General features: G+C 37.8%; 1 protein-coding gene across 1 annotated transcript in view; it reads left to right on the top strand.

Annotated features, from left to right (window-relative positions):
• The first annotated feature begins 1,386 nt into the window (after positions 1-1,386).
• The window catches only part of LOC115215169 (deoxyhypusine hydroxylase), a 31,076-nt gene continuing 8,909 nt past the window's right edge, over positions 1,387-23,553 (top strand). The window contains exons 1-2 of the mRNA XM_029784345.2: positions 1,387-1,753; positions 19,934-20,010. Coding sequence (XP_029640205.1) covers positions 1,459-1,753; positions 19,934-20,010 — 372 coding nt within the window. The 5' untranslated portion in view covers positions 1,387-1,458. The remainder of the gene's footprint in view (positions 1,754-19,933; positions 20,011-23,553) is intronic.

Here is a 23,553-nt window from a genome sequence, read left to right as displayed (position 1 = left end):
TCTACATCATCTGAAGCGCATTTATAGAAAAGTCATTAAAAAAATATTCGTTTTTTTGGAAGTTATGAGGAAACAAAGTCGAGGTGGCGAACACTTGTGTAAGTATGCCAGGTTATATTAATAGCCTTCACATACCTCCGAAACCAGTGAGATTGAGAGGTAGAGCTTCTTTCAGCTACTGACTATTTAGCAAAGTCGCCTCTATACCGAAAATATAACGATTTTCAATAAAGGTACAATGTAGTTTTGAGTGAGAAGGGGGAGTACAGACGATTTTCTTGGCCTCAAGACCTGATTGATATAATCGACATCGGCGGGTATTTTAAGTCAGAACATGAGGGGACCTAACTAAATAGAGCGGCGATCCTTTCGGAGATGGTTTCACAAAACTGAAAGTATTTGTTCAGCAATTTCCGTAATGTTTTTTTTTCAGCTCACATACGGATTAATAACACACACACACAAATTTACATACATGGACATGAACACATACATACATATACTTACATCCAAAAATATATATGCACATATATACACAAATAGACGTGCATACACATAAACACATACATACATACACTGAAATATATGTATATACAAAAAATACATAAATATATATTTCTTTATTGCCCACAACGGGCTATACATAGAGGGGACAAACAAAGACAGACAAAGGGATTAAGTCAATTACATCGACCCCAGTGTGTAAATGGTACTTTATTTAGCGACCCCGAAAGGATGAAAGGCAAAGTCAACCTCGGCGGAATTTGAAAAGCGATTCGCGAAAACATGTATGTGTATGTATGTATGTATGTGTGAATGTGAGTGAGTATGCGTTGGAGTCTGTTTTACAGTTCAACTCGCTCGTCGACATGAAAGACAATGATTGCACGTATATGCGAGTGAATGTGCGACCGTGTTTTTCATTGTTCAACTAAAAGAAATTAAAGAAATAAAAAAAAATTACGGAAATAAACGAATAGTTTCAGTTTTGTGAGACCATCTCCGAAGGATCGCCGAATTGTGCGTATGATGTTATCTGTAGATCTAACGATCATGTCGTCTAGTGCAGAAAAATAAAAAATTTTCTAACATAAGATACAAGACTACAAATTTTTTTTTAAGAGGTCTTGTAGTTGGTTAAATCGATGTCAGCACTTTATTAACTTGAGAAAATAAAAAGAAAAAAAAAAGGGGGGGATCTTTTAGGAGTTTTGAACTCAAAGCCTAACTAGATACAATCCATTGCTACATGGGATATATCGTATATCCCTTATCAACGCCTCCTCCACTGGTTTACGCTATTCCATCAGTTCTGGTTTGAAAAAAAAAAAAATGGAAAAGAAAAGAAAAGAACAGAAAAGGAAAGATAAAAAAAAAATTAAGGCGATGGTGTTAGAATGAAGACAGTATGAATTACCCGCCCCTTGCTCTCAATGTGACAACACGTGCGAGACAAACATGGCAGCCATTGAAAGAATGCGAAATTCCAACGATTCCATATCACAGATCGCCTCCGTGCTGCGCGATCAGAACCAACCGCTCACAGAACGATTTCGAGCCTTGTTTACTCTTCGCAATCTTGGTGGAAAGAAAGCCATCAATGCAATTGCAGGTACTTTCTCCGACCCTTCGGCACTGTTGAAACACGAACTAGCTTACTGTCTTGGCCAAATGCAGGACGATTACGCTGTTTCGATCCTCACAGAAGTACTTGAAGACGAGAACCAAGAAGTTATTGTGCGGCACGAAGCAGGTGAGCTTTTCATCCTCTTTCGCTATCTCTACTTTACTTTGGAAACTATTTTTTATAAAAATGAACAAAATAGCGATTAATTTGATGTTTATTGTATATATAACTATCTTATTTGTGCATGTGTGTATATATAAATATAAATATATATATATATATATATATATATATATATACGCATATACACGTTTGTATCTGCATTCTTAATTCTTTCGTTTACTTCTGTTTTGTTTGCAAATTTTGATTTTTAAAAATTCTGTTTACAATAAATTTAATATCCTAATTATATAACTTTAGGGGTTTGACATATATATACATATATATATGTAAATATATATATATCAGTGTGAGCAATATGCAGGTACGGATATTTCCCTGTTAATGGTAGTGAAAATGTAATGTTATACATAGTTATAGATATATATATATACACACACACACACACGTACCTACGTAAATATATATACACATGTCAAACATATATGAGTTTGTATATTTCTGAAAATATGGGTCTATCTAAATGTATATGTATTTGTGTAAAGTTAGGAACTGTTATATACGTTCCTAAATAACACGCATACACACCAACCAGGAACTGTCGTTTAACTCTCTCCATACAAGATTCACATGAACTACCTACGCCAGTTTTTGGACACATACAGTCACACAATATGTCTGAATGCTTGAAAGGTGAAGACAGTGATTATGATTTAAAGATCTTCAACTTTTCTTTTTTAGGTGGCCTTTTAGGAGTAGTATTACTTGGACACCCATCTATCTATCTATTCATAAGCATTCACACGCTTGCACACTTACTTACGTATGTAGTAAACTACTGGAGTTAAAACAACTGCAAAATTCTGTGTGTGTGTATTTATAACTAAAGAAAAAGATAAGTAAATATTAAATAACATGAGTAGAAGAACAACCACAGGCATATACACACACACACATATATATATATATAGATATATATTTCTATTGTCAACTCTATTTAGTTTCCCAGGTAGCTGACATCAATACAGAGTAACTTAAACAAACGGAAAACTACAATGAAGGAACGAATGCCTAACAAAAACAGTAATAATAGATAATATATAAACTCGCAGTTTACACATTTTTTTTTAATAGTTTAGTTTGTCGCCATTGCGCCTCATTCAGTGATTAAATATATCAGCTTGTTGCTTTTGAGGTCGATTTAAATGACGTTCTTCCCCTCCTCACATAAAACGTGCCTATGTAAGAAATCATTACTGTTATTAATTTATTATTATTATTATTATTAATGGAAGGTTTGAGAATGATATGGAATAATAATGATTGTTCTTTCCTAAAGCCGATATAGATATTGACAAAGAAAGAGTATCTAACTCAATGAAGTCGGTTGTAGTATATACGTAACTACACCTTTGGATATATTTTTTTTATCGATTCCGATTGACTTTGAACTCAAAACAATATTAGATAAATCTCAAGTTTCGTATCCTCCTTAAACCTTAAACAAGCGTTGTCAACTTAGGACACACCCCTACGAATGATAGAATAATACTTGATATATTCAGTATGTTTCCGGTGAAACGAAGTTTACACTTTGTAAATCGTGACGTGGGGTGAGAGAGGAAAGACTCCGCCTCTCCTGCTTGTGTCATGTAAACATTTAAAACCCTAAACATGCACATCGAACTTCATACACCACAACCCCTAAGGTTAAAAGAAGTTTCCCTTTAAATCGGAAATAAGGTACTAATAAGAAAGGAACTAGTAAAAGAAATGTTTTTCATAGCTCTATAAAAAAAAAATATGCTTTCATATCTCTGTAAAAGAAGAAAAAAATTGTGACTTCATTAAAATATATCTAGTTGTTACGGAGTTGTACTTGTTTACAAGTGACTTGATCTGAGGTCGAAATGTGTTAGTAACACTAAAATATATTACCATCACAATTTTCTTATTAGTTTAGTCAATTTCTTTATTAACCCATGAGGTTGAGAAAAAGAGGGGACGATACGAGTTCAGTCAGTGCCCGTGGCTTTTCGTAAGCTCTCTAAAACTTGGCTTTCGTTGATTGGCAGGAAAGACGTAGTGAGACGAAAACCAAAGGTTGATATTTGAGAGAAACGGATTAAGCATGGTGTTTAGAGTGGGGTTGAGTGGATACTATAGGTGATAAGAGGGGAGAGTGCTGTGGTGGCCATTGTAGTACCACTAGAAAAGACAGGAAACTACGTTTGTGAAAATTTTCTTGTCACTCAAATGAGTGGCGTCTTTCTGTGTGTGGTGTGAGGACGTGTCTGTTATTCCAAATGTGGCTGCAGTACTCAGTTGTGGGTCTCACTTGTACTTTCTAAAGAGTTAGTAATTATTACGAACTAAAGTTTTTCCTGGCCTTGAAGAGAAAGGCTCGTAGTCTTTGAGATGCAGACTTAGCTTTGTGCATTCACCAAGTGATCCTCGATTATGATGAGGCCTGCATTTGAAGCAAATTGTGAGGGCTGTAGGTTGCACATGCCTTGTATTTTAGTGAGGGAATGAGGTGCAATAAAGTTTTCTTGGTATGCGTAGTAATTATGTTTCTTTTGATGTTAAGGAGGACAAGACTGACAAAAACAAAGGTGTGTGTATGTCTTTTGAATGGCTATCATGACTCCTCAGTGATGTAATCGATTCAGTTACTTTTATATCATCATCATTTAACATCTGCTTTCCATGCTGGCATGAGTTGGATGGTTTGACAGGAGCTGGCTTGACAGAAGACTGCACCAGGCTTCAGTGTCTGTTTTGGCATGGTTTTTACAGTTGGATGCCTTTCCTTACATCAACCACCCCACAAAGTGGATGGGGTGCATTTTACATGACACCAGTACAGGTGAGGTCAGTTTTAGCATGGTTTTTATAGCTGGATGCCCTTCCAAATACCAGCCACTTTACAGTGTAGACTGGATGCATTTTACATGACAAATAATTTTTATATTTTCAAATGGCTGTCATTCTCGTTTGTAATCTGACTAAGTAAACCTATAACATGTTAATAGTCAACCCAAGTATAAGATGTGATCTGCAAGTTAAAAGTTCCAAGTATGCTAAACCAAAACCAAATTGTACATTCAATATGCAATTGTTAATTTTGTGATGTGAAGTTACAGCCTGTGTATGTTGTACTCTTGTCGTTGTCCAGTCTTTTTCTGTATGCCAGTTGATGTTTAGCCCTAAGTAAGTCCTGATCCAACAGATCTATGATCAAATGCAATCCAGTTGTGACTGGCCCACTTAGAACTACATTTGTCTCTTGAAACTTCGGGTTAAGATCATAGAGCATCATTATTTCAAGGAGACTGGATTGCTGATTCAGGCAGGTCAAGCAGTTATGTAAGGGTTAGCTCTTCACATGGTGATCATAGGTTAATCAGACAAAGAGGACTGTTTGAATGGCACTCATTGCTATTGCTGTCAAGAAAACGGAAAATTGGCACAATTAGGTAAATGCCAGACATGTGGTGTTTAGCTACATTTCTTCACATTCCATTTTCATATCTGATTGAGGTTAGCAGTACCTTTTATCTTCCTGGATGGAGGAGTTGATAAAATAAACATTAATCAAAATATTGGTGGTAGTTTCATCGCCCTGTTTCCTTATTCCTTCTATCAAAATGTGTGGCTTTGTAGTTGTGTTAGAAACCCTTATTGGCATCAAGGTAAGTCTAGTCCCAATTCCTAAATAGACACTGCTTTACTTATACTGCAACAACAAAATGCAAGCTCATCAGATACCCATTTTGATATGATGTCCTGAGCCTGAGTCAGAAACTCAAACCCTCAACAAAATATTTACTGTGTCCTTTGACAAAAAAAAAAGACAAAGCTAAGTTTTGGGCTTGATCATCACATAACCATATCCTTTTCTTCACTTCACTATAAAATTGGTTTTAGTTTTTATATCAGTATTAAACAAAGAGTACCAGTATATACAGGGGTACTTAGTTCAATCTCTGTCTGTCTTTCTTTTTCAATATATATATATATATATATATATATATATATATATATATCATCATCATCATTTTAATGTTCAATTTTTCCATGCTATCATAGGTTATCAGATGCCCTTCCTGTCACCAACTCTCACCTGTTTCCAGTTAAAATATCATTCCTTGTGGTGTTTCAAATGACAAACAGGTGGACATATTTTCACAGCAGATTGTAAAACAAAAGCAATGTCTGTGACATTGTTTATGTAGTGTGCAAACAATATCAAGATAGGGGAATGTCTTACCCCCCCTCACACACACATATATATGTATATGAGGATGAATGTGCTTCTGGTTAGGGTGTTGCACTCATGATTGTGAGATCATGGTTTCAATTCCTAGCCTGGGTGGTGTGATGTGTTCTTCAGCAAAACACTTCATCTCATGTTGCTCTGAGATCACTTCAACACCTGATGTGTGGCACACCATGCACCCCTTTTAGGCAACGTTGATTTGATGGAGAGTGCGCTAATGTGCAGTGCAAACACTTGATCGCTATAAACTAATTTGTGCAGGTCATTCAGCAAAAAAACTGAACACCCATATGTTGTCTCTGATGGGACAGTCCATCATATATATGTGCAGATGTGGCTGTGTGGTAAGAAGCTTGCTTCCCAACCACTTGGTTCTGGGTTCAGTCCCACTGCGTGGTACCTTGGGCAAGTGTCTTCTACTATAGCCTCGGGCCGACCAAAACCTTGTGAGTAGATTTGGTAGATGGAAACTGAAAGAAGCCCGTCATATATATGTATATATATATTTATGTGTGTGTGCCTTTGTGTCTATGTTTGTCCCCCCACCATTGCTTGACAACTGATGTTGGTGTATTTATTATGTCCCCAAAACTTAGTGGTTTGGCAAAAGAGACCGATAGAACTGGGCTTACAAAGAATAAAGTCCTGTGGTTGATTTCTTCAAGTAGAGGTGGTGCTCCAGCATGGCTGCATTCAAATGACTGAAACATGTAAGAGAGTAAAAGAGTATATATGTATATAAAGAATTTCCTACAACTTCGTTTCACCAATTCCATTCAAAAGGCATTGTAAGTCTGCGGCCGTAGTAAAGACACCTACCCACAATGCCTTGTTTATGAAGCACATGTCTTCACTATACACCACCAGTGCTTGCACCTATATATATATATATATATATATATTTCACTTAGGCATTGCAAGACTAATAACCTGGTGTAGAACTCAATATATGTATACTTCAGAATGAAGTATTAGATGAGTATAGAGCAGCAATAACGAAAAAGATTACAATGGAAAAAAGTGGTTATGTTAACATTATCATCTTTTTCTTATGTGTGTGTATATGTGTATATGGATATTTTATGAATGTTCAGATAATTGGAGTGGTAGGGTGAAAAGGCTTCCTGTTTTTCAGTTTTCAGATAGCCAATATCTGCTGAAATGATTTGGTTGATAAGACAAAGGTTATACATCCCAATTCACTTGGTGTATATATATATATATATGCCCTTCCTAACACTAACCACACCCACTACACTCTCGGAGTGGTTGGCGTTAGGAAGGGCATCCAGCTGTAGAAACTCTGCCAGATCAGATTGGAGGCTGGTGCAGCCATCTGGTTCACCAGGCCTCAGTCAAATCGTCCAACCCATGCTAGCATGATAATGATGATGATGATACACATTGTCTATACTCATATTATTGGACCTGCTTTGGCAGGGAAAACAACATTAAAAAAGTACCAGTGTAGTGTGGGTATTCTCTGCTACCCATCCATTTTAAAAACTGGTATTGTGGCTAGTCAAAAGTTAAGGATAGCCAAGATTAATAGTTTCAATTTTTAATTGAGCTGGCTCATTTCTATTAAGTATTTATACCCATTGGGAAAGTGATGAATGAATCTTCCTAATTTACACTCTTAATATAAATCCTCTGTGTGGTGTATCAGTTCAGTTCACAAGTACATAAGTTTAGGCTCAGACCTACTGTGCAGCACCTTTGCTACATTAGCTCCACGCCAAACAAAGCTTTGTGAGTACATTGTAGCTGTAAACAAGTATCACAGTTGTACAAATAGTGTCCTTCATTTCTAACCTGCTGTAAAAACAAGTCCGTCCATGAGGAAATTTCACCTTCCTTGGAAACAGATAAAGGCTTGTGACAAGAAGGGCATCAAGCTGTAGAAAACTTGCCCCACTAAATTCCTTTTAATCCTATGCATGTATGTAAAAGTTGCTATACAGCAGCAAACTTGTGAACAAGCAAAACACATTGAGTATGTGCAGTTGATAATCTTTACAACATTAGAACTGCTTTTAATTTGTAATTGAATTTAATTATACTCATGCATTGCAATGGCATTCCAGCAAATGGTTCTTACACTATTTGTATATAGTCATAGATTGGCGATTCAGTTTGTCGCCGGTTTGATTCAGGTAAGTGATGTCAATACGCCACAAAGATGGCAAAATATTGGTATTCATCACTCCTGGATTGGATTGGGGAAGAATTGTCTCACCTGTCTATGACTTTCAGGTGTTTTAACACCCAGTGCTATGAGGGAGTCACCCCCAAAACACTATACAACAGCAAACCAGCAAAACAAATACATTATGTGTAGTTGGTAATCTCTCTCTCTATATATAGATATCTATAGGCACAGGCGTTGCTTCCCAACGACATGGATCCAGGTTCAGTCCCACTGTGTGGCACCTTGGACAAGTGTTGGCAAAACAGTGCTAGTGCTGGGGTTGATTTGTTCGACTAAAAAAAAAAACCCTTGAAGGCAGTACTCCAGCATGGTCGCAATCAACTGACTGAAACAAGTAAAAGAATATATCGTCGTCATCATTTAACGTCTGTTAAATGATAACGATGATGGTATATTCTTTTACATATACACACACACACATATATATATATATAAAGGACAGAGTGGATGTTACAGACACATTTTAGAGCTCATCAAGAAGGGAGGTAATCTATCTTATATCTCTATTAATCAACACATTTTATAACTACAAACTAACAGGCATATTCTATCTGCTTTCTGTCTCCTTTGTCAAAACTTCAGCTGTTCTCGTTTCTCTGAATCCTCTCGTCCTGCTCAAGCTTATAAGATGCATCCATACCTCTTTCCTTTTGTCTCACTCTACAACCTTTACTGAACACTTTCACAGCCATTCTCTCCAACCTTATGGGTCTCTTTACTCTGTAGAAGCATTTATAAAACCTTCAATTTCTAAGGGAGTGCCCACCTACCTGCAGAGCCTATGGGTGCAGCTCGACCTTCCCCATACTGGAGCATGAACACAAAATTTCTCACCAAAACATCACCCCATCCCTGTTTTACCTCTGTTTCTTTTACCCATCCCTCAATGCTTAGTCAGTAAATTGCTAATTGGTTTCTCTTCTTTAATTGCTTCCACTCTTTCTCCATCCCTCTTTCTCTCCTCTTATATATATATATGTGTGTATGTGTGAAGGCACATGGCTCAGTGGTTAGAGCATCGAGCTTACGATTGTGAGGTTGTGTGTTCGATTCCCCGGCTGGGCTGCGTGTTGTGTTCTTTACATTGCTCCAGTTAACTCAGCTGTAGAAATGAGTTGCGACATCACTGGTGCCAAGATATATCGGCCTTTGCCCTTCCTTTGGATAACATTAGTGGTGTGGAGCGGAGAGGCTGGCATACATGGATGACTGCTAGCCTTCCATAAAACAACCTTGCCCGGACTTGTGCCTCGGAAGGTAACTTTCTAGGTGCAATCCCATGGTCATTCATAACGGAAGGGGGTCTCCTCCTCTCCTCACATATATATATAGTGGTGCACAGATTTTATTTATTAAGAAAAAGGAAGTAGTCAGAACTTTGGATCATTATTTATTTAGCACTTTCATCTCATTTCTTCATTCCTGATGATTCTCCGAATTGAGATGAAAGCACTAAATGAATAATGATTAAAAATTCTGCCTAATTCCTTTTTTTTAAATATATATATATATATATATTTGCATATGAAATCCTTCTTCTGTTATGTCCTCTTCACTATTTGATTCGTGTATGTGTGTTTGAAGAAATGAATTCCTGATCATTTGAGATTTTTGACTCTTCTCAATTGCTATGTGATTGGACGATGGAAGATTTTAATTTTTTAAAATTCTTTCTTTCATTTGTTTGTTTATTTATTCATTTATGCTTATTGAGATCTAATTACAGTTAAAATATGAAGAATAATTAGCTGAATTATCTGAAGTGGCATGGTACAAATGCCTAGTCTCCAATAACATGACCTTCTGTGACATAAATCAGTTCTCAAACAAACTGGAGCAGTCCATTTTCCACTGCCTGTAACTCAAATGAGGTTTTTTTTTTTCTTCTGTTGAATCTTTGTCTTTTCTTTTATTTGTCTTTCCCTGAAGTCCTGTGATGGTAGAAATTAATTGAATACGACTTCCAAAGACTCAAGTGGAGGAAGTTTCTATGCCAACAGCATTTGAACAGATGTTAGTCAGTCCTAAGAAGCACACAGAAACTTATGACAGGAATTAAATGTTATTTGTAGTCAAATGACTAAACCACTAGTATTCCCAATCCTACTCATCATCATCCTTTAACATTTCTTTTTTCATGCTGGCATGGGTCGGACAGTTTGACCAGAGCTGGCAAGCCAGAGAGCTGCACCGAGTTCCAGTCTGATTAGGCTTGTTTTCTTCAGCTGGACACCCTTCCTAACACCAACCACTTTATAGTGTGTGCTTTTAATGTGACACCAACATTTTTTGACTGTAACTTCACAAGACACATATGCACCTACATATTGATTCTTCAGTTGATAAAAACACTCACTTGTCGGATATTAATGGTCTATGTCACAAGAATCAAACTGGGAGTAAAAGTTGGAAGGCTTACTGATGGTATGCAATGAGACTAGTATTTCAAACTGGACCCTCACAATAGAGGATATAGCCACAAGTTTAAAATATTAAAGTCCAAAATAAAACACTATTCTTACTTCAATTCACTACACATATTTGTCTGATAGGTAAGTCTTCAATCACTGACATGCTCCCCAGCCAGTAAGTCTCCTGTGATATGATATGTCCATAAGTAACAACTTAACAGATATCCGTACTTAGTATCATCTCTTGCCAAGATGTTTAGATTGGTGTCCTCCTAAGATTCAAGAAAGACAATAGCCTCAGTTCACCAAATTGTTGGAAATATGTACCAGATCCTCTAAGAAGATTATCTGCAAACTACCAGTGAATCATCCAGAGGTTGACATGACATTTATCTCTCATCCAATCCCAACTGTAACATTAGATCTAAATACTGAAACCTTAGAAACCCTTTAAGGCTCCCTGAAGCTATTTGCATTACAAGGTTTTACAACACTGCTTAAAACAACAATTGGGATTGCTTGAGTCATTCGACTGAGCTGCCTTTATGAATTTGGGGATGTTAATTTAGGGTTCGTTAATGCAAGAAGCTATAATGTTTGTGCTCATCTCCAACTTCTCTGTCATTAAGTGGATGAGACAACTAGCACAATGGATGTTTGAATATAATAAAAGGCAGCTGAAGATTTAAATTTAAATATAGATACTTAAATCCAAGTATCTTGGGTGGATTTGTATCAAAAGGGTTAAACCATAGTACCATTGATGTAAGAGGATAAATATCAATATTATTGTTATTAATATCATTATCTAGTAATTAATAGGCATTCGTTGTACCAAAATTTTCTCTTTCCTTTTTGTTTTGTTTTATTTATTTTGCCTGCTAAATCCCATTCACTTGGTGCTTTAATCATATATTTAATCCAGATTTAGGATTAGGAGCAGAATATCTTTATCCTTTAATTCCTATTCTTTTACATTTTTACATTTTTTATTTGTTATTTGTATGACATGAGTTAAAACAAGACTTTCTAGTACTGACTGTCACATAGCAACTACCTACACCAATATAGCTATGTTCACACACACAGGCATACACATATGTATTTTAGCATGCATGTCTCACACACACACACACACACATTTATTTTTACATTCACACGTCACACGTCTTTCATCAGCTCTTGACTGAAGATTGTAACAATTTTTGCTACCTTCTAACATTATTGTCTTATCTAGTGGCACTGAAAAACATTGATAATAGCTGATAATGCCCACGACCCTAATCAAAGCACACTGTTCTGTTTCTACGTGTTTCTGTCATTCATACTGCCGCCATGCCAGACTAAGGGATAGCTGCACTCACCCTAACCCTGTAGGATCTATCATTATTGACTGAAGATGGAATTGTTTCTGTTTTTTCTTTGTCCCCAGGCATAGTTCTTTCTTTCACATTGCTGTACAATATCCATGATGTGGTATTTTCTGCTTCTCTCTTACTATTCACCAGTCGCTGTTCTGCTGTCTTCTTTGGGACCAATATGCTTTCTAAAATAGGCACAAACCCTGAAATTTTTGTGCAAGGAAGCTTGTTGATTACATTGACCCCTCCAGTACTTGACTGGTACTTATTTTATCAACTCCAAACTCGAAAGGATGAAAGGCAAAGTCAACCTTCATAGCATTTGAACTCAGAATGTAAAGCCAGACAAAATACTACCAGGTATTTTGTCCAGCACACAAATGATTCTACCAGCTCTCCACTTTGTTTAGGGCCAATATCAACCATTTAGAACATTAAGAATAATCTTGCTACAGACTTTAGAGCATCACACCTTTACATGAAGTATTGTACACTGTCACCTTTGTGTCAAGGTTCTGCTTGCTTTCCCATGCAATAACTGTGCCTAAGCCCAGCTATTTCACTACTGTAATATGGCTTAAGAGCACAAACACCTTGACTAAATTCTATTATATTTTCAATCCTTTGAATAATAGTGAAGTCTTGGGCTTGGTTTTCCTTTACTTGCACTTCTCCAAGGTCTTTGGAGATAGAGTTACATTTAACACAAGCAATAGGATAAAATATGACCTGAATGACTCTATTTTCCAAAAGCTGAGACTGTTATCTATCTCTGTCTGTGTATCTAGTGCAAGCATGGATGTGTGGATCAGAAGTTTCCTTTTCAACCACTTGGTTTCATATTCAATCCCACTGCTTGGCACCTTGAACAAGTATGGAAAAGTAGATATTAGAATGATGTTGGTGATGAATGAATTTCATTTGAGATTTGTTATAACCCAATATATACACTGCATTGGCGTAAACTCCAAAATGATGAAGATTGGGCCAAGTCAATTTCATTTTAGTACCTCCTAACACATAATTGGATAACAAGTATGAAACTTTGCTCTTATAATAGTGGTTGTAGTGGTGGTGGTATTAGTGAGTCATATATACATTGTTCTCCTGTTGGTTGGTTGTTTCTCATACAGTGACTCAAGCTGATGTGATATAAGATTGCTATCTTCAGAAGTGGATACCTTGTGCTAATATCAGTAGAGTGTTCATTTACCATCCCATCTGAACTGGTAAATTTCATGGCATTCTATATTCGCAATCGTACCAGCTTGAAAATAATTAAATTATGACGTGTAGCAACTTTCAGAGTAATAATAGAGAAGCAATGTGATCATGGGATTATTTGTCAGCATTTTAATGTTCAGTTTTTGTGTACTTGCATGGGCCAGATGAAATTTGTTGAGGCAGATTTTCTATGGCTGGATGGGCTTCCTGTCACCTACCTCCACCTGTTTCCAAATAAGGTAATATTTCCCCATCACCAGACATGTTTTCATGGAAGATTGGAAATGAAGGATACTGCTTGTATTATATTAGTTAGTTAGTTAGTTAATTTTTTGGCTCAAAAAGCAAAAAGCAAGGCCATGTAGGGGGACATGGAGTTATGTACAGGGTGGTGTTCATGTAAAGAGTTCAGGCCACTTGTAGTCAAGGGAGACTTTGAACCAAGCGGTCGTCGGCATCTTCACTATCTCATCCGGCAGCTTATTCCATGGAGCCGCAACCCGGACGGAGAAAGCCCCTCTCCTTCGATTGACACCCATTTGCAACTATCATGTGATGTGAAGGCAAGGAGACTAACACACATGTGCACACACATATACATGTACGTGATGGGCTTCTCTCAGTTTCCATCACTCAAATACACTCATATGGCTTTTGTCGACCCAGAGCTGTAGTAGAAGGCACTTAACTAGATAGCATGCAGTGGGACTAAACCTGGATTAATAAGTGAATAAGAAGAGATGAAATTTGAGTATGGATTAAGATTGGATTGTGTATTGTTTCCTGTTTATTTAATGCTTCTCTTTCTTTAATGTTTAGGCTGATTCATAGTGACACTGGTGGGACCAGACACCATTCATCTTTGTTGTCCAAATTTATACCATTGCCCATCTGGATTATTTCTCTTTGCTCTTTTTTGTTTTTTAGCTACAATTATCTCTGCCTATGCTCCACAAGCGGGCCTACCAAATGAACAGAAGGACCACTTTTACGATATTCTTCTGCAGGCTACCTCAAAGACAAGTGACAGTGATCTCATCTTTGAGGCTGGAAATTTTAATGAGCATGTAGGATGGCAACTTAGTATTTTCCATGGTGTTCATGAGGGCCATGGAATTGGTTCCCAAAATGAAGAGGGAACTAGGTTACTGGAGTTCTATGATGCAAGCAACCTATTGATCTGCAACACCAACTTCAAGAAGCCAGCCAGCCACCTGATAACCTATCAATCAGGTGACTCTGCTCGCCAGATTGATTTCATTCTCACCAAACAGCGGGATGCATGGTTTCTCTTCAATACAAAGACCCTCCCTGGTGAAGAATGTACCCCCCCCCCAGCATAGACTAGTTATTAGTGATTTTAGACTTGAGGTCAGAAGGATGCCAGGAAGCAGACCAGTCTGGAGAACAAGGATTTGGAAGCTTAAGAACTCTTCACATGGACATCCTCATTGAGAAATTTGATAAGAGGGAGGAGGAGCTACAAACTAGTGACAGAGGGCAACTAGGAATTCCTGCGTGGCAGCTTGCTGTGCACCATGGACCAAATGTGTGACTGGTCCAAAGTCCCGTCCATACCTAGGGTAATGTGGTGGTGGAATAATACTGTAGACTGGGCTATTAGAGCAAAGAAACAGGCCTGGAAAGCCTGGAAGAGTGTGGGTAGCAGAGAACTGTATCAGATAGCCAGAAGGGAAGCTAGGAGACAGATATATATTACCTGGCATTAGGAAGGGCATCCAGCTGTAGAAACCTTGCCAGATCAGATTAGAACCGGGTAGAGGTAGGGGTCCACCAAGGTTCAGTCTTCAGCCCCCTCCTATTTATCATAGTCCTCCCGGCAATAACAGAGGAATTCAAGTTAGGATGCCCCTGGGAGCTCCTCTTTGTTGATGACCTTGCTCTAATTGCTGAGTCACTATCAGAACTACAGAAGTTTCAGGTGTGGAAGCAAGGATTAGAATCGAAGGGCCTTAGAGTCAACCTAGCTAAAACCAAAGTCCTAATAAGTAGGAAGGTAGAAAAACCATAAACTCCTTCAGGTAGATGGCCCTGCTCAATCTGTAGAAAAGGCGTAGGTAGAAACCCTATAAGATGTCCCCAGTAAGCTATGGACACTTAAGAGGTGCAGCAATATCAAAGGAAGGTTAACTAGGAAGATAGTTTTTGTATGTGGCAGATGCTCAGGAGCAATAAACACTGAAAATGTACTGAGAACAACTTCTGCCACATTCCAAGGAGAAAAACTAGAAGTAGTTGATAGCTTCCATTACCTAAGTGACCAAGTCAGTAGCAGGGGAGGGTGCGCTGAAAGTGTAGCTGCTAGAATAAGAATAGCCTGGACAAAGTTCAGAGAGCTCTTACCTCTACTGGTGACAAAGGGCCTCTCGCTCAGAGTAAAAGGCAGACTATATGATGCATGTGTACAAACAGCCATGCTACATGGCAGTGAAACATGGGCCATGACTGTTGAGGACATGCGTAAGCTCACAAGGAATGAAGCCAGTATGCTCCGATGGATGTGTAATGTCAGTGTGCATACTCGACAGAGTGTAAGTGCCTTGAGAGGAAAGTTGGACCTAAGAAGCATCAGATGTGGTGTGCAAGAGAGACGATTGCGCTGGTATGGTCATGTGGCGAGAATGGATGAGGATAGCTGTGTGAAAAAGTGCCACACCCTAGCGGTTGAGGGAACCTGTGGAAGAGGTAGACCCAAGAAGACCCGGGATAAAATAGTTGACATTAGGAAGGGCATCTAGCTGCAAAAACCATGCCTTAGGCAGCTGGAGTCTGGGTAGCTCCCTGACTGGCCAGCCCCATGTTAAACCAACCTATGTCCACATGGAGATGCTAAATGATGATGATATACATAATAGTAATATTTGTGTGATGTCTCTTTCTTTCTCTTTTCTCCTTCTCTCTCTTCTCTCTTCCTCACCAACTTACCTCTGTTGCTTTCTGTCTCTCTGTCTTCCACCACTTTCTTCTCTCTCTCCTCCCACTACCATGTGACCTGTGACCATTCTCCTGTCTCTGCCCTCGTCTTTTCTTTGCTTAGCTATTGATCATCCAGTCATGCTTTTCTCAGGCTCTATTTCCAACTGAGTGTTTGTTCTTTCACCTTTTGTTCTATCTTTCTATCTCTACTTTCCATTTCCACTTTTTTGGGACATTTTCCTCATACATACTTGTCCCTTGTCCTCTCTTTGTTTCAGAACTGTACTGCTTTTATGTTGTTTGTATATTGTATATTTTATTTTGTTTTTGTATATTGTATATTTTCTTTTCTTTTTGTATATTTATATTCATACCACTACCTGTGTTGTTTGTTTTCATCACTGTCCTCAACATTTCACTCACTATTCCCAGCAGCTTTTTCCTACTAACACTTCCAAAACTGAACAATATTATCATTAAAGGTGTGAAATTGTAATGACTTTTGGATGATAACTGATGAGGAATGAACATGCCCGTATCTTGTATGTGTATTTTCTGAAGATGACGTATAAGTGTTTGGCTGGGAAAGGATTGCACCTTTGCATCTTTTACCTACTTTGCCAGATTCTTCTGTCACCATGTTCTCTTGGACATGTTACTTTAACCCTTTAGCATCCAAACCAGCCATATCCAGCCTAAATATTTGACCTTCCTTATGTTCAGAATAATCTGAATACTAAGGGGTTAAATATATGCTCTAGCTCATCACCCTGCACCATTCTACCTACCCATATATGAGTTTGGATCACTCACTGACTCTCAATAATTCCCCATCTCCCTTTCTCTTTCCCTTCTATTGCCACTCTTTATCTTTCCGTCACGCACACCTTCATCATCATCATTATCATCATTGTTTAACGTCTGCTTTCCCTGCTAGCATGGGTTGGACGATTTGACTGAAGTCTGGCGAACCAGATGGCTGCACCAGGCTCCAATTTGATCTGGCAGACCTGAAAGATGGCGATCTACATCTTGTCGGGATGAAGCCAGAGGAAACTCTGGTGGAAGTCCAAAGCGCCTCTGACTTGAAAATCGATCATCGGAACCAGGTGTAGAGGCGAAAGACCAATCGAGCCATCTAGTAGCTGGTTCCCTCCGAAGTTTCCCTCAGGATAGCTGGCACCAAGGACGGTGACGGCCTCGATCTACTCTCACACCTTATCCACTTATAATGTGGTTGAGCACTGCATTTCCTCCTACTCAGCCTTCTCCATTATCCTTTCTCTCTGCAGTAAACTTATGTTTTGTCAAGAACTGTCTTAGACCCTGATGAAGTGTCCAACCCGTGCAGGAATGGCAAGTGGATCAACCAATTCCATCATCATTATTGTTGTATCTTTCCCCTCTCCACACTAATTACTAACATTACTCTTCCCTATCCCTTCCCTCGGTCTCCTCTATTACTCTCACCCCAACACTGATCCCTTTGTTATTCTCTCTACTACAGTTTTCTCACAACAATAAACCTAGTCCATCCAGAACAGGTGGGGAGGGTCTCTTTTTGTTTTGTGGGTTATAAGGCAAACAGCACTGTAGCTGGTGTCACAAAAATGGACTCGGTACACTCTCTAAATGTTTGGTAATCAATTCAAGCAGAGCCAACACAGGGCTTGAGAGGGTTCTTTAGTCCTGCCGAGAGCAAGACAACTTCTATAATGTTACTGCCATGGAAAAATGCACCAGGTACATCATAAAGTGGTAGGTTCTGGGAAGGGCATCCAGCTACAGAGACTGATACATTGGTGGAGGACATGGTCTTCCAACCTTTTGGATCCTATGAAACCATCTAACCTATGCCAGCATGGAAAAAACAGATGACAATAATGAGGATGATGATAGACACATAAGTAAGCATGTGTGCACATGCGTGCACCAGCATGGAACATGAACATTAAAGATGATGGCATTAGGAAGGGCATCCAACCATAGAAACCATGTCAAATCAGGCTGGAACTTAGTATAACCCATGCCAGCATGGAAAGCATTTGCTAAATGATGATGATTATATATATGCACATATCTGCTCATTGTATTTTAGTATATTGTAGAGAATAGTTCTCAGACATCTTGCACCTTTTACAATTGGCCATATCAGGCCCAAATAATTTACCTGCTTTACGCTTAAACTGACCAAATCCAGCCTCTCACACTTATCCCATGTCATTCTTAAAATATAACAAACAATCACATCATCAAAATATCAAAGCTACAAGATAACAGCTGATAAATTCAAAGCAATGTGATTAAATAAGCTTAAATAAGCATTACATTCAACAGAATAATCTGGATGCTAAAAGGTTAACATAATCCTTAGTCAGAATCAGTGTGACACTGTGTATGATATAGCTAACCCTTTAAATTGCAATTACAGCTGGTTGGTTTGCTTCCGACAGTTTGGTGAAACCAAGGCAATATACAATAATGTATCCTACTTTTGATCTCAGTTTTTGGCTTGTGCCCTGTTCTACAAAAACCATATCTACTCAGCCATGTGGTTGGATGTTTGACCTGCATTGAATGTTTCCACTAAACACATGGCCGATGATTTTTGTATCAACCAAAGAGACCAATACTTAAACCTTCAATAACCAGGTGAACCTGATATTGCTGTCAGGTGAATTCATTTGCCTGCATTGGAACAAGCTTTGCCGATTGAGATACCACTGATAACTTAGTAATCTAATCTGGTATTTTGATGAATCATTTTAGGATACTTTTAGTACTAGCTATCATTACAGATATCACAGCTGGAGTTGGTGAAGGTCAAATAGCAATCCACTCACCTTATCACATACTCATAGACTGATACAGAGATGTGTGCATGTATGTCTTTCTTTATGTTTGTGGTTATTATTTCAGTGTTTCATATGAACTATTAATATAACTACCAATATCTGAAAGGTGTTGGTAGGTACTAAAGAGTGTACAACAGTATTTTCTCTTTATAAGTGGCTATAATTGTCTTATGTGCTTCTGATTATTATAACCTCCAATATTTGAAAGGCAATATATGTCTATGTATCATTGTGTGTGTGTGTGTGTGTGTGTGTATATGAATGTGTTTCTCTTTATATGTGTTCAGTATTTTGAATATATTTTATCCTAACTGTTGTTCATAGAAAACAAAATTGTGTCATTATGTAACTCAGTGTGTGTTTGTGTGAATGTATTTCTACTGTATTTCATTGTTTGTGAAACTGATTTTTATTTTGTATATATATATATATTTAGCCCATGACTTACCTACATAGTATATGAAAAAGTATTGAGCTGAATACTCAACTTGAGATCTGTATCTGTATCGTTTTGCTACAAGGTAAAATTTAAAACCAAAATTTAAAAGTTTAAACTGAAAAAGTTTCCCCATTTTTTATGTTTTAGTAATTATTCATACAACATTTAGATATCCTTGCTCCTCGAGATAGCAAAGTAGTGGAGCCTCAAGAGAAGAAAGAATGAAGCAAACATACAGGACAAAACAGTGGTATTTAATTTTTAGGTGGTTGAATATGTTGTATGAGAAGAACGATGGTTGTGGTGTGTAAAGAAAGCAACAAGTTCTTCATAGCTGCTTCCCAATAATTAATGCTCTTTACTCAAGTCTTTTATTTGTTTGTTATTATCATCTTGACATGATAGATATCTATATTATCTTATAATCTTAGCTTCATATTTTGTCTATTTCTTTTACCTCTGCAGGTGAAGCTTTGGGTGCAATTGGATCATTATCTTCCATCAAAGTTTTGAAAAAATTCGAACACAATGATATCATTGAGGTATATTTAATAAACCAATTCGATTACTTCGTTTTTGGTAATATCCACTTACAAGTAAACTTTGTCACAAAGTAATAATTAAATACAATCATTAGGATTGATGGAAAGTAGTGGTGGTCAGGTTGCTGTGATAAAATATATTTCAAACATTATTGGAGATGATTGTTTAACACTTTTCAAACTGACACCACTATGGAAATTAGTGTAACCATCTCTGTGATAAACTTTTTTTGTTCCTTTTAGCCATCTAGGTAGTCTCTCTGATCATTTGGTTTGCTAGAAATAACAAACTACCATCTTACAAAAAGAAGTAAACATTAGGTAATGTAGTACTAGGAGCACTGAATAATAGGTGAGATGGTCATGACTGGAACAACTTTGATCATAGGTCTGCTGAATTAGGAATGATCTGGAACTAAGCAACAACATTGAAAGTAACTAGATACACTATATACTTATATGTTGTATATTATACATTAAATACGCTATATATCATTATCATCGTCTTGCATCTACTTTCAATGCTGGTAGATATTAAGCAGGTCCTAATGGTCCAAGTCACTTATTCAGAGTTACTGGCCTCCTAGGTGGATCATGCTGATTACATTTCACTCGTGTGTTCTATTGCAGCATGGTTTCTACAGCTGGATGCCCTTATTAACATCAACCACATTACAAAGTGTATTGAGTGCATTTAATATTGGCTTTCAAATAGAGACAATGTAGGAACAAGAGGATTTTTAGTCTTGTCAAGGATATGATAAGCTCCAACATGAGAAAGATTGTCGTGTCCTTGACAAAACTGAAAAGCTTTCTTGATCATAACATTGTTTCCTCTCAGTCACAAACCACTTCACTGGATGCATTTTACTGTGCCACTAGCATTAGAGAGCTTGTCATACCCTTGACAAGTCTAAATAGTTCTCTTGGTCCTACATTGCATCTGCTTGGTTACACTTTACAAAATGTACTGAGTGCAATTTCTTTTGGCACTATCGCTAGAGAGGTAGCCTTGTTCTCTGCAAGGCTAAAGAGTGAGTCCTCACTGCTTTATATTGTCTCTATTAGTTCATGGCCATGTTACCAAGAAGGTGAATAAAAGAAAAGACAATGACAGAAGTTGAACTAGGGTGAGAGGGTAAAAGAAGCAAGAGTGTAGATTATTTGGGTGACAGGGTGGCAGAGGAGAGAGAGAAAAATAGAAGAGATGGCAGAGAGCAGTAGGAGAGAGACATTAATGGCAGTTTCGTGTTTGTTGGTGAGTGTCCTGGAGATGAGTGATGATAAGCAGGAGTGTGAGAGTGATGGCTGTTAATTAATGAATGATGGCTAGCAGTAGTGGAAAGCTACAGGTAGTGATACAGCTGGAGGTAGGGGTAGAAGGGTTTAGTTTTATCATATCAAATTCACTGTGTCATGATGATATTTCTCATTACACTGACGACATGACCCAGTGAGTTGGAAAGCAGGTAAGTATTAGAGAAATGCAAGGGTATCAAATAGTTGGGAGCGAGGTGTGCAGCAGATGGAAACTTGATAGGCACAAATGGGTAAAACAGTGAATGTATTATATATCCCTACCTCCACTATTATCACTATATAACATATATTATGCCTGTCATGCATGGAAATTTTCCAGCACTGTATGTCACCAATTATCATTGTCCTTTGTCATTTCCTTTGTGAGCTCTTTACCACTTTATCCCAGGTCTTCCTTGGTATTCTTCCTTCACAGGTTCTATCCACTTTCAGCACACAACTGTCATCCTCCATGTCCATCATATGGCCATACCAACACAGCATTCTCTCGGTTCATTTGTACTCCATCATTCGTGCACACTAATATCTCACATCCAGTGGAGCATGCTTGCTTCATTTTCTTTTCCAGTCTTTACAAATCCTCTACCTTCAAGGCCCACATCTCACTACCTTGCAACATGTTCATACACAAGCATCATGCAATCTGCCATTCACTTTAAGAAACTCTTTTTAGTCAGCAGAAGTAATAGCTTCTTGAGCTTGCTCTGGCCACTATGCTTTTGGTACACCTATCTCCATTGTTAATTAGGTCAGCAAGGTAACCAGAGCTGTCAGTTATTTTTAGTGATTCATCTGAGCATTGGCTGGACTTTATTCCATGCATATTCCTACTTCTAAACATTCTTGTGCATCTATGTCATACAAAGTCAACTCTCTTTGTTAACCTGCCAATGCACCCCCATCACACCTCATGTGTGTCCACATTTTACACTGTGTACAACATATAGAATTTCTGTCCACTCTTTTCCTGCATATCAAGCACAGCCTTTTCTTGATGGTAACAGTGTCTTGAGTCCTTTGTTCCTTACTAAAACTTGAGTCTTCCCTAAGTATATTTTAAGGCCACTTGACTCTAGATTTTGCTTCCAGGTCTAGTATTTCATCTCTAAATATTCTACAGATATGGCCATAAGAACTAGGTTATTAATTACAGGAGCTCCCATACACAGCTTGTCTTGAACTCTATTATCACCTGTAATACTATCACAAATAGGAAGAGATTGAAGACTTAGCCTTGATGATGCTTGCATGCTGGACCTCACAAGCCGTTCATCTATCTGTGATTTCCCTAAATAACTAAATAATTGAAAATAGAACCTTGTCAAAGACGTTGTAGGACAACAAATGCTAGATATAGAGGCTTACTCCTAACTGGGTACTTAAGTAGTGTTTTAGTAGGAAGACGGTATCAGTAGTGCTTCTTTTTAATACCAAGCCAAACTATACTTCATCATCATCATGCTGGCCTGGGCTGAACAGTTTGATAGGAGCTGGCCAGGCTCTATGTCTGTTTTGGCATGGTTTCTATGGCTTGATGCCCTCCCTGATGTCAACCACTTTACAGAGTGTACTGGGTGCTTTCGTGCACTACCAGCATAGCTGCGTCTACGGGGCACTGGTATAGGTACTTACTACGTCACACCAACTCCCACAAGCCTGCAAGATTAGGAATGTTGAAGTGGAGAAGGATGCAGGCAACCACGCTTTTACTTAGCTTGATGTGTCTTCTTAAGCATCTATTATAATTTTTACGTTTATCAATTCGTTTTGCAAGATTCCTGATGGGAAATCATTTGTTGAAACAGATGTTGTACTTTGGGATGGTCATTTTATTTGTCTATTTTTTTTTTTTGCCAAATAAACACAAGCACTATTTTTTTTTTTGTTTTATCACTCGTTTATTACTGTTATTTTATTAGTTTAACACCTGTCCATTGTCTTTTGTCAGACATCTGTGGCCTCTTCAACAATACTTTATTGTTTCCGTGTGCGTTCTTGTTTCACTTAATCCAGGCATTAAAATAATAAAATAACAGTAATAAACGAATGAAGAAGAAAATATATATATATAGTGCATATGTTTATTTGGTAAAAAAAAAAAATAATAATAATAAAATGACCATCCCGAAATGCAACAATATTATAATTTTGTTTCTAAACAACTGTGCTATAACTCTTTCTGTAACTTTCGTAATTAGGTTCTATGATTTAATGCCCTTGTCA

Source organism: Octopus sinensis, linkage group LG8 (genome assembly GCF_006345805.1).
Source record: "Octopus sinensis linkage group LG8, ASM634580v1, whole genome shotgun sequence".
Taxonomy (NCBI): domain Eukaryota; kingdom Metazoa; phylum Mollusca; class Cephalopoda; order Octopoda; family Octopodidae; genus Octopus; species Octopus sinensis.
Note: the sequence above shows the minus strand (reverse complement) of the source record. Positions and strands in the feature narration are given on the sequence as shown.